Source organism: Gobio gobio, assembly GCF_949357685.1.
Source record: "Gobio gobio genome assembly, chromosome: 3".
Classification (NCBI taxonomy): domain Eukaryota; kingdom Metazoa; phylum Chordata; class Actinopteri; order Cypriniformes; family Gobionidae; genus Gobio; species Gobio gobio.
The window spans coordinates 54,291,889-54,304,055 of record NC_137099.1 but is presented as its reverse complement, the minus strand read 5'-3'; the positions used below and the strand labels follow the sequence as shown (position 1 = coordinate 54,304,055).

General features: G+C 38.0%; 1 protein-coding gene across 1 annotated transcript in view; it reads left to right on the top strand.

Moving 5' to 3' along the window:
* LOC307124193 (heparan sulfate glucosamine 3-O-sulfotransferase 6) overlaps positions 1–3,739 on the top strand; it is a gene marked incomplete at both ends in the record, with an annotated part of 25,749 nt that extends 22,010 nt beyond the window's left edge. Inside the window, one exon of the mRNA XM_079813240.1 lies at positions 3,094–3,739. Within this exon, the coding sequence (XP_079669366.1) occupies positions 3,094–3,739 (646 nt within the window). The remainder of the gene's footprint in view (positions 1–3,093) is intronic.
* Between the last annotated feature and the right edge of the window lie 8,428 nt (positions 3,740–12,167).

Below are 12,167 nucleotides of genomic sequence, written 5' to 3'. Positions count from 1 at the left end.
TATTTATTTAGAAATTATATATTTAGATACTATTAATTTTACTTTATAGAACATGCATGATTTTTACCAGTGTAGCAAGTAACATGTTGAATTAAATATGAAATTTAATATTTTGAAGCAATAATCCTTGTTTTATAGTGTTTATATGTTTTACAGCGACTGCATTCATTCTACTTTGTGGTAAAGGCAAACCTCATATTTTAAACGAGGCTCTCACAAAACATCATCAAATCAGCACGAAACGTGTTTTGGAGAGATCAAGACACATATGAGGCTTTCTGGGGACAAAACCCATCAGGAAATGACTGCTAAGAGCTGTTATGGTTTTGTCTTTTTTCTTTCTTTTACAGCAACTCAACAACTCCCTTCTCGTTGAATTCACGAGGCCGCTTTTTAACAAAGTCAACTTTTATGTTTATTTAACAACACTTTTCATTACTCAGGATAGAGTGAGTAATTCAACAGTGACCTCATCAGAGAAGTGCTTGTTTTATATTTGATTAATAAAGAGAACATCTTTCATCGTAATGAACTGAAATGCAGAACACTTGTGACAGCTTCATCCGCTGCATGGCGAGAGCTGAAATGGTGGCAATTATCATGTCTCCAGAGTCACTTTTAATAAAGTTTTTCATTTTGCATTATTGCTTGAAATTGCAGTTCAATATTTTGTTTGGACGACGTAGGTGCAGCTACACGCCTTGTTTTTTGTCCCAAAACCCAGTGAGCTGCCTACTTAGACGACATTTATGTGCACTCCAAATGCAAATGCTTTTCTGAAAGGCAACATAATCATAATTTTGGCCAGATTCGAATGCAGCATTGTATCCCTAAGGCACAGTTCTTTTTTTTTTTTTTTTCATGCTCATGTCATTCCAAACATGTATGGGGGGGAGGGGGGATGGAGGGGGTAAGACATGCCGGTTTGGAACAGCATGAGGGTGAGTGAATGATGACAGAATAAAATTTTTGGGTGAAAAGAAAAAAACATTAAGACAATCCCATAATGCATGCATATGTTCATCCTTATTAGAGCATTGTGCTTTATTAGAGTGTAGCTTTTGCAACATGAGCCAAACTCGATAGAGTGCCATTTTTTAGCAGCCTTGGTTCTGGAAGCATTTTACCCATTCATTTTTTAATTCGTCTATTCATTTTCTGTCTGGTTGGTGGAGATTTCTTAGCAGAATCATGGGTACACTGTAAAAAATTATATGATCAATATGGTATAACATTGCTTTAACTCGTTCAAATGTTAAAGGGTTAGTTCACCCAAAAATGAAAATTCTGTCATTAATTACTTACCCTCATGTCGTTCGACACCCGTAAGACCTCCGTTCATCTTCGGAACACAAATGAAGATATTTTAGTTGAAATCTGATGGCTCTGAAAGTCCTCCATTGGCACAATGCACGGTTCACTCTCAACAACCCTTAAAAGGTACTAAAGACGTCATTACAAAGTCCATCTCACTACAGTGGTTCTACAATAACTTTATGAATCGGCGAGAATAGTTTTTGTGCGCAAAAAAACCCTAAATAACGACTTACATAGTGATGACGATTTCAAAACACGGCCTCATGAAGCTTCGAAGCGTTATGAATCAGTGAGCCGATTCAGCAGTTTGAATCGCCAAATTTCAGCAGTTTTGGCGGTTTGACACGCGATCCGAATCATCATTCGACTCACTGATTCATAACGCTTCGAAGCTTGCCTTGTTTTGAAATCGTCATCACTATGTAAGTCGTTATTTAGTCAAGTCAAGTCAAGTCAAGTCAACTTTATTTATATAGCGCTTTTAACAATGTAGATTGTTTCAAAGCAGCTTTACAGTGTTAAACAGGAAAATAATGCAGGATCATTTTATTCAGCTGTATAGCCATTCTGGAAAAAACGCTGATGTCATCAGTTCATTTCAATTATCATACAGTGACAGTGTGGGCTTTAGATCAATAATTAGATCAGTAATTTAGTTTAAATGGTTTATTTAGTTTATTAATTAGATTTATTTCGATGTTTAGTTGAAAAATTGAGTGTCCCCAACTGAGCAAGCCAAGCCAGAGGCAACAGTGGCAAGGAAGGGTATTTAGGGTTTTTTTGCGCACAAAAACTATTGTCGCCGATTTATAAAGTTATTGTAGAACCACTGTAGTGAGATGGACTTTGTAACGACGTCTTTAGTACCTTTTAAGGGTCTTGAGAGTGTAAAGTGTCATTGTGTCAATGGAGGCCTTTCAGAGCCATCAGATTTCAACTAAAATATCTTAATTTCTGTTCCGAAGATGAACGGAGGTCTGACGGGTGTCGTACGACATGAGGGTAAGTAATTAATGACAGAATTTTCATTTTTGGGTGAATTAACCCTTTAAGCAATTTTCAACCTTTTTTATAAGTTATAAGATTCAACTAATATTTTAATGATTTACAGACTAATGTAATTTAAGTTGAAATGACTTAAATATCTAAGTTGATTGTACTTACAAATTTAAAGTAAATTTTACAAATTTTAAGCAGTTTTTCTTAGGAATTCCTTTTTTAAAGTTAAAATAATAATGACTGATGGCTTCGACCGAAGCATATACCATCGAATAACAACCTTGCGGCTCACAGTATGTCTGTCTTTAACCGTTTATAAGTTATGGTTCAAAATGTATTTCCCATATGGAGGAAATTGAATGGGATTTTTACTTCTGGAACCTGACTCCAATATCAATGTCATAGTTGATATAATACTGTTTACAGCTCTCATGAAGCCTTGGGAGCTCGATTACATTTGTGGTTGACCAATCACAAAAGACTGGGCAGCTGACCAATCAGAGCAGACTAGGTTTTTCAGAGAGGCGGGTAACTAAAACAGACCCTTCAGACAGAGGGTGAAAAGAGGTGCTGCTACAATGCACAGTATGATAAAAATCATGTAAATATATTCTACCAGACCCTAAAATTATAAACTTGTAAATGAGCATAATATGAGCACTTTAAAACTCTAATGCATATTGGCAAGATTTTCGTTGTTTCACACCAGTTAGAAACCATGTTTGATCACAGTCTTCTAATAAAATTGACCTCCATTTTCACTTTCTCTTTCTGTAGGAACCTAATGCCTCGTACTTTAGATGGCCAGATCACCATGGAGAAGACACCCAGCTACTTCATCACACGTGAAGCCCCTTCCAGAGTTTTCTCCATGAGCCGCAGCACCAAACTCATCGTGGTGGTCCGTGACCCCGTGACCCGAGCCGTGTCGGACTACACTCAGACTCTGACCAAAAACCCTGGCCTGCCGTCTTTCCAGAATCTGGTCTTTAAGAACTCCACCACGGGTCTGATCGACACATCCTGGAGCGCCGTGAGGATCGGCATCTACGCCAAACACCTGGAGAACTGGCTCAGGTATTTCCCGCTCGCGCAGCTCCTCTTCGTGAGCGGCGAGAAGCTGGTGACGGACCCCGCGGGAGAAATGGGCAGGGTGCAGGATTTTCTGGGGCTCAAACGGGTGGTGACCAATAAGCACTTCTACTTTAACCAGACTAAAGGCTTCCCCTGCCTCAAAAAGCCGGAAGGAAGCAGCAGGCCGCGATGCCTGGGGAAGACGAAAGGGCGACCGCATCCGCACATACCGCCCGAGGTGCTGCACAGACTCAGGGATTTCTACAGGCCTTTCAACATGAAGTTCTACCAGATGACTGGTCAAGACTTTGGATGGGACAAAAGAGTTACAGCCCAGGACCCTTTATGATAATGCAGAAAGCTATTGAATTTCAGTACCTTCACAGTACGTACAGTCAAAGCTCATGGGGCATATCGTTTGTTCTGGCCCAGAAAGACAATGAGAAGCAAAAATTATTTTAAATCTCGCAGATTAATTCGTCACTTTTTATTTATATAGGGATGTGGGGATGGAATAAAATTATGAGATGGGAGGAAAAATGAATGTTTGCGTTCCCCCATTTTTTTTGCAAAACTTTTGAGTTCTTTGCAAGTGAACGCAAAGTTTCTGGGGGGAAAGCTAAAGTTTTGTGAGGGAACGCAAAAGCATTGAAATATATTTTTCCTCCCATTTCTTATTTGTTTTCATCATCATGTCACCTTTTAGAGGCTCTAATATAGCTCTTTATATAATACAGATTGTTTTCACGCAGCTTCACAGTAATAAAGAGGAAAATAACAGAATCAATGATGCAAATTTCAGCTAATATTTGTACGCAGTGTTGATTCAGTTTAGTCAAGCCAAATTCAGTTCACTGTTGATTCGGTTCAGATCTCTGTAAAGTTTATTGAGTAAAGTAGGTATGCACAGATATGACAATTTTGGCCGATAATTCTTTATATTTTAAAGCTGATCACCGATATATTGGCCAATAAATCCAATTTTTGAGAGCCTGCTTACAAAAACAAAAGTCTCACCATTAAAAGCCATGTCATAAACACACTATTATAATGTATTTTCCCTTTTTGATGAGATTTCAATCATATTTTAAGATATTCAAACCATCATGGTGAACAGTGCACATCTGAATTGTCTGAGCTGAAGGAAACAATCCATTATTTATCAGCTTTAATATATCAGCCAAATTTTCTGATTGGGCCGATAACGTTATAACCTTAAGTTATAAGCAGCTTTGCCGAAGACAGTGCCATTTTCGTTCTCATCTCATAGTGTCAGTGCAGTCGAATAGAAAATTAAGTGTCTTTAAAACCCCAAATGAATGCATTGAAACATTTTACTTCATCATTCAAATGTCCCTCCTCATCAAATGCATTTAAAACAGGCATGTAATAAACGTTAAAGACACAGGGAACCCATACGGCAACATAGTGTCGGCCCAGATCCGGCCCACATCTGGTACGCGTTGAATCCACATGTACCAGATGTGGCCTGGATCTGGGACGACACTAATTTTCTGTATGGGAAGAAGTTTTGATTAAACTTTATTCACCAAATAAAACAAAACGAAAGTAAAATAGCTGCCCTCATGGACAACTGCAGCATATAAACAAAAAACAACAACATAAGATCCAGGTCCTCCGTCATCACTCCTCCTTTTATCCTTACACCATGTCCTAACTACACGCAACGCCGCGACACGCGATAAAAGGTATTTTTTCCATGTTAATTTGTCCTAATCAGCCGAGACGGCGACACGTGATGATTCTATTTTACGGTACGGATCCACTTGTCTGTGCGATACTTCTGTCGCGCCGCACTCCACTTTATTCCTATGGGTGACGTCAAGCGGGTTTAACGCGCCCGCAAAGGATCCCGGGAAGGCGGCGCTGCATTTGAAAAAATGCTGCGTGTCAAAAAAGCTGGCCGAAGCCCACACTGTAAAAAAAATCCCCGTAAAATTTACGGTAAAAAAACGGCAGCTGTGGTTGCCAGAACTTTACCGTAAAAAATACCGCAGTAACGTTTTAGATTTTTAGGGACAGCACCATATAATTTAAAGGTTTATAATGTAATAATTATGGTAAAAAAACACAATTATTTTACAGTTCAAAACCGTATAATTTAAAGGTTTATATTGTAATGATTATGTTTACACTGTAAACAATTTACGGTAAAAAAAACATATTTCATTAACTGAAATAATGTTACACTACCAACCTATTGAAATACTAATATCTGTTATGTACCTTTGATATATACGGACAACCATCAATCACAGTGGTGATGAGAATCACGTGATGAATCAAAGCTCATCACAAGCAGCTTTTAAGAGGACAATACTAATATATAGAAGGGGCTCAGTGTCATTCACACAAACACTAAAAACCATCATGGTAAAACACATGAAATTTAAAAAATGCAATAAACATTAATTTAACAACATCAGATGTAACATAAAACCCTAATGTACATAACCCTAATGAAAAAAACAAAGAAGAAACAGTTATTGCATTGAAAATACATCAAATGCGAAGTGTCACGCAGGGAATTCTGGGAATGTCAATTTACGGGTTTTCACTGTAAATTACACAATGGCTTGTTCTTTTTCACTTCCAAAAATTGTAAATTTAACAGTGTTTTACTGTAAAATTAAATGAAATGTAAGGTTAGATCTATTACAGTTACTCACCGTATATAGTACAGAAACTTTCTGTTAACCAACTAACTGTTTTTCACCATAGCATTTTTACAGTAAAATACAGCTAAAATCACAATATTTTTTTTACAGTGCATCTTTATGCAAATCTGTTGAACGCGACGCAACTATCCAATAAAAGTAGAGCACATGGAGACTGGGGGAAGTCTCTTGCGGGTATAAAACACAACATTCCCCACTGGCTCAAAAGTACGGCCATAGCGGTAAACTTGAGGAACGTCCATCAACGTACAAATGAGGGGAAGCGTCGCAACACCACGCTTCCGTGGTGTCACAAAAGTGGATCCGTACCCTTACACCGTGTCCTAACTACATGCGACACGCGATAAAAGGCATCTTTTCCATGTTAAAGCAGCACTAGGTAACTTTTCAACCTTTATAATATATTTTCAAACCTCTTGTGATGATACATCAACTTACAATAGGTTGAATGACACGTCTGCCATAGCCTGACGGGGTCTGTATCGTTTTTAATCGTACTTTTAAACTTTTTCGGGTTTCGGGTAGTAACCCGAGAACAAAAAGAACTACAAAATTCGACTGCTTAACGGCATATACGTCACTTCCACCACCACCCCCACTTCCTTAAATTCGGTCGTGCGAGCCAAACTATCATTTGTTTGCCGAATGTTATAATCATGGCCGAAGCAGCACAGAAAAATAAGAACGCAAAGGTTTTGTCGGAGGAAAGCAAAAAGAGGAAACGAGAAAGTGATCGGATTAAAGGCAGGACGAGGATCAACATTGGGCCAGCGTTTGCTCGTTGGCGTGAGCTGAAGGCGGAGGGGCTATATTCTTGCAAGTAAATACATAAGACGTACAAAATCATATTTTAGGATACCTAACATGTCTGTGATATTGGTTTATTTGTCTTGCCTCAAGCTATAATGCAAATCGATTTTTCAAATTTGCAGATTCATCTATGGTAGCTTGATATTATAATATTGACGATGTATGGTTATTACCTACCACTCAAACATTGGATTGAAGTATCATATAGATTCCGTAAAACGGGAACCAATAGACTAGGCTACTATAATGACGCTGGCTTGTAAACGTGAGCATCGCGATCATTCGGCGTTTGAAAAAAATAAAACCCATGAAATGATATTCATATGACATGCTGAAACATATGCCACTGTACCTGGGATGAAGACATTTCACACGCGACGCAAGCAGAACACAGGTGAACTCCGGCAGTGTTCAGGGCTATCATAGTTGTCATGTCAACAAATGCACGTGCGATGCATCCACTGATGTAGAATGACAGTTTACGACAGTAGTAGAGGACAATACTGTTTCCCAACTGTAGGGGGACCCCGAGAGCAAAACCTACCTAGTGCTGCTTTAATTCGAGTTTTAGTCCTAAACAGCCACGACGGCGACTTTAGAAACGGTTTCTATTTCTGCAACGTTAACAACACAAAACATAATCTCAGGTAATGTTTATGTGCTTTATTTAATGTTAAAAGTGTGTAATGTGACTTTGAATGTCATTCAGTGCTCCCAGCTTTTTTAACGTAGTCGTCCGAAAAGCAGCAATGGATATTTCACCTCAGATCTTAAAATAAACAAATGGAAACAATGGCTGTGGTTCCCGATTGATTTGTCGCATCTCGTAGTCGCGTCTGGTGTGGACAGACAAGTTGCTAGTCGCTGGAATCTTATCGCGTCGTGTGTAGTTAGGACACGGTGTTACAGAGCTCCTCCGTGGGATTCGAGACTGGTGTGGGGCACAGGAGATGCTCATTAGCACTCGCGCCAGTGCCCGTCCTGCTTGCCACAAGGCATTTTCCAGTATATATTTGCATTTTACCATCATTTTTTTGTTTGCGTCTGATTCAACTGAGAATGATCTCAAACTGACTGAACAGAATAACGGCTCTGTGAAACGCTCCCTTATTTCACATGCACATAATGATACAGCTCAAAACACATTTGTTCTTTGTATTTATTGCTGCCAAAAAGAGCAAAACTCAGATGTTGTCATTCAACCACTGTTATGTAACAGACATGTAGAGGAAGGAAAAAAGAGAGACAGGGAGGAAAGCAATAGAAATGTACAATACAAACATTTTTTTTTTTTTTGTGTGTGTTTGCCTGCTTCTACAAGAGATCCTGTTTTACAGTAAAAAAAGGTTTTGGTTTAGATTATGGACCATGCTTTTCCATGCCACTTTTTTTAATGACTAATGATTATTCATGTAATTCTCTTAGGATATGTTTTCATAGTGAGTTAAAGCTATTTAACCCTGTCTTAGTTTAAATAGTTTATTTTCTCAATAATCATTCGAGATGTTATACAGGGATGAATACTGGACTATGCATTATTCTTAAAACAATATCTGCAGACTGAAAAACAAAAATTTGCTTCTGCTGTAAATTGCTATTATTTATATTTATGAATGTAAAGTTTTTTTTTTTTAATCTGTCAATGTCCAAATATATATTGAAATCAATGAGCAGCGTTTTTCTACAAACATTATAATAAATAAACATGATTGGAAGAGTGTATAGACAATACATTTATACTCCCTAGTAGTGTGTGTGTGCGTGCGTGCGTGCGTGCGTGCGTGTGTGTGTGCGTGTGTGTGTGTGTGTGTGTGTGTGTGTGTGTGTGTGTGTGTGTGTGTGTGTGTGTGTGTGTGTGTGTGTACGCGCACATTATATACATACATGTATATAAATGTTTTCACTTCAGTCTACCAGTCAAGTAAATAGAAAGATGTAAATGAGTGTCACTGTCAGTGCCAACCAGGCTAAATGTGAAGTTAACATTCTGAGCTGAAGCTTTCTGATGTGTAAGCAATCAATTTGCAAGGGTCATAGAGAGCTTTAGGATGGAAATCTTTGACCCTTGACTCCTGGTTGACCTCCCACGCCATGCCGTATTAAAGCGCTGACCACCAAAGCTGGCCACGCAGAGCCTTTTCTCCCACTGCATTAATGTTACCGATCTAGAGACAGCCTCTTCATTTCTAAAAAAAAAATATCAAAATCAATAATTGTCTGTTTAAGTTTATAGTTCCACTGCGGTGTGCCATCATCCATTTAGTCCCCCGTCACCATGATTTAATCCAGATCGACTGCTGCTCGCTTCCAAACATCCATAAAATGTTATTTAATGGAGGATTTACAGCATTTTCCAAATCCTGATGGATTAACGTGGCCTGTGTGGGTTTATATGAAGACGTGGACAGCCTAAACCATGATTTTAATCTACTGAAAAGACACACTGTCCCCTCTTTAATATTTCTTAAATATTATGTTTATCCACCTGTAAAAAATATTTTGGGGATTTTGGAATTTTTTGATTTTTTTTTTTAAGAAGAAGAAAGTAATACTTTTATTCAGCAAGGATGCTTTAATTGAATCAAAAGTGACCGTAAAGACATTTATAATGTTACAAAAGATTTATCTATTTCCCTTTCAGTCAGTCACGTTCGACGTACGTCTCCGTTCCCTCCTTCAGGAATCTTGAAATCTTGAAAATGTATAGTGATTTCCACAAAAATATGAAGCAGCACAACTGTTTTCATCATTTCTTGAGCATCACATCATCATATCAGAATGATTTCTGTAGGATCATGTGACACTGAAGACTAGAGTAATGATGCTGAAAATGCAGCTTTGATCACAGGAATAAATCACATTTTTCAATATTTTACAAAAGAAAACTGTTAGTATAAATTGTAATATTTCACAATACTCTAGGTGAAAACACAGGCACTGAGATGTCTTTCTTGCTTTGAACCAGCTTGGAGAATCAGCTTGAATCGGAGGTGTCTTTTTAAAATAAATACAAACAATCAAAAGTTGAGGATGATAGCTGTCAATGTGTGGTCTCGGAGAATGTGGCACAGCCGTCCTGGGATCTGAAGTGATGTTCTGATGTTCTTGAGAAAGGTGAAAGGTTGTTCTTTGTAAAGCTGGACATGCAAATACAGTCAATGAAAGAGCGCTTGGTCGGCTGGAGGAGAATAAAAAGAGCATCATTCAGATCAGTGGCACTGGAATCAACACCCAAGAAAAATAAAACTGCTATTTCTGACTTGAAACATAAACCCCGTCTTCTGTCTTTCTACTGAAATGGACTTGAGGAATGTCTTTGAGTGCTTCCCTCTTGTAAAGTCTTCTTTGTATCCCTGTGGCCAGTACCAAATCAGCGAAAGCTGAGATGTTATCCTGTTCTGCAGCTGACTGCCTGCATTCAAATGCAAACAGGCTTCGCTTTGGCCTCTTCATCTCATCAGACTGCGTGTGTGTGTGTGTGAGTGCGTGTGTGTGTGTGTGTTCAGCTCTCTCTTTGTGTTTCATGGTGGCTGGTGTTGCTGTCAAAGCTCTGGACTAGAGCGAGATTAGACTAGTGCTAAAATCTCCCTCAGATTAAAACTTTCCACCCCTTGGCTAAAAAAGAACAACTGCTGACCCTGAAACTAAAGGTCAAGTATCAGCATTCATGTGTTGGAGAGACTCTTAAGTACCTAACTCCCTGATATTCATGATATTCCTGTTGACAACCACACGAATAATCACACTACTCATCAGTTTAAGGATATTTGAGCTTGTTCAGTTTCTTTTGCACGATATAAAATATATGCAATATAAAGCAAGAAGATAAAATCCATATACAGTGCAGGGAGAGGCAGAAAACCTATTAGGGCTTATTTAATGCCTCCACATATAAACAAAACAATGTGGAAAAATGTATAAATGCATATGACAGCTTCAAGTTAATTTATATCAAAATAAATAAATAATATTGTACACCAGAAAAAAACACTATAAGATGCACATAATACACAAACAACAAGAAAGAAAACAAAACAGCAAAAGCTAAACTGTCGAATATGAATAGTACAGTTAGCAAATAATAAATAATAATAAAAAATGTGTTACTATTTTGTTGTATTTTGTTTACATTAAATTAAATACAATATTGTAAAAGTTAAACTTATTTAATTTCAGTAGTTGCCAAGGAAATATTTCTCATTTCCATTTGTTTTATTTTTTTCTTCTTCTTTTTTCTTGATGTATAACCAAAACTGATATAAAAATGAATACAATTTATATAGACATATTAAGAATAAGACAAAAAATTATGAAAAAACAGCTAAATGTTTAACTAAAATTTTTATGTAAAAACATTAAAATAAAAACTAGTTCAAAATGTTAATAAAAAACTATCATAGTCTTAATGATACTAAAATAACTGATTAAAAGAATTGCCAACATGTACAATTTTTGTCATTACTTAGTCACCCTTGTGTCTTTCTAAAGCAATTTGATGTTACTTTTCTGTAAAAAAAACAAAAGTTGAATTTTTAAAAAATCTTAAAATGAGGATAAAAAAATAAATACACAATAAATGCAAGTATATACACTGATCAGGCATAACATTATGAAGTGAATAACACTGATTATCTCTTCATCACAGCACCTGTTAGTGGGTGGGATATATTAGGCAGCAAGTGAACATTTTGTCCTCAGAGTTGATGTGTTAGAAGCAGGAAAAATGGGCAAGCGTAAGGATTTGATCGAATTTGACAAGGGCCAAATTGTGATGGCTAGACGACTGGGTCAGAGCATCTCCAAAACTGCAGCTCTTGTGGGATGTTCCCGGTCTGCAGTGGTCAGTCTCTATCAGAAGTGCTCCAAGGAAGGAACAGTGGAGAACCGGCGACAGGCTCATGGGCGGCCAAGGCTCATTGATGCACGTGTGGAGCGAAGACTGGCCTGTGTTTTCCGATCAAACAGACGAGCTACTGGAGCTCAAATTGCTCAAGAAGTTAATGCTGGTTCTGATAGAAAGGTGTCAGAATACACAGAGCATCTTAGTTTGTTGCATTTTGGGCGGACCCGTTAGGGTACCCATGCGCCGCCCACAAAGCAAAAATGGTCCAGGAATGGTTTGAGGAGCACAACAGCGAGTTTGAGGTGTTGACTTGGCCTCCAAATTCCCCAGATCTCAATCCAATCGAGCATCTGTGGGATGTGCTGAACAAACAAGCCTGATCCATGGAGGCCCCACCTCACAATTTACAGGACTTAAAGGATCTG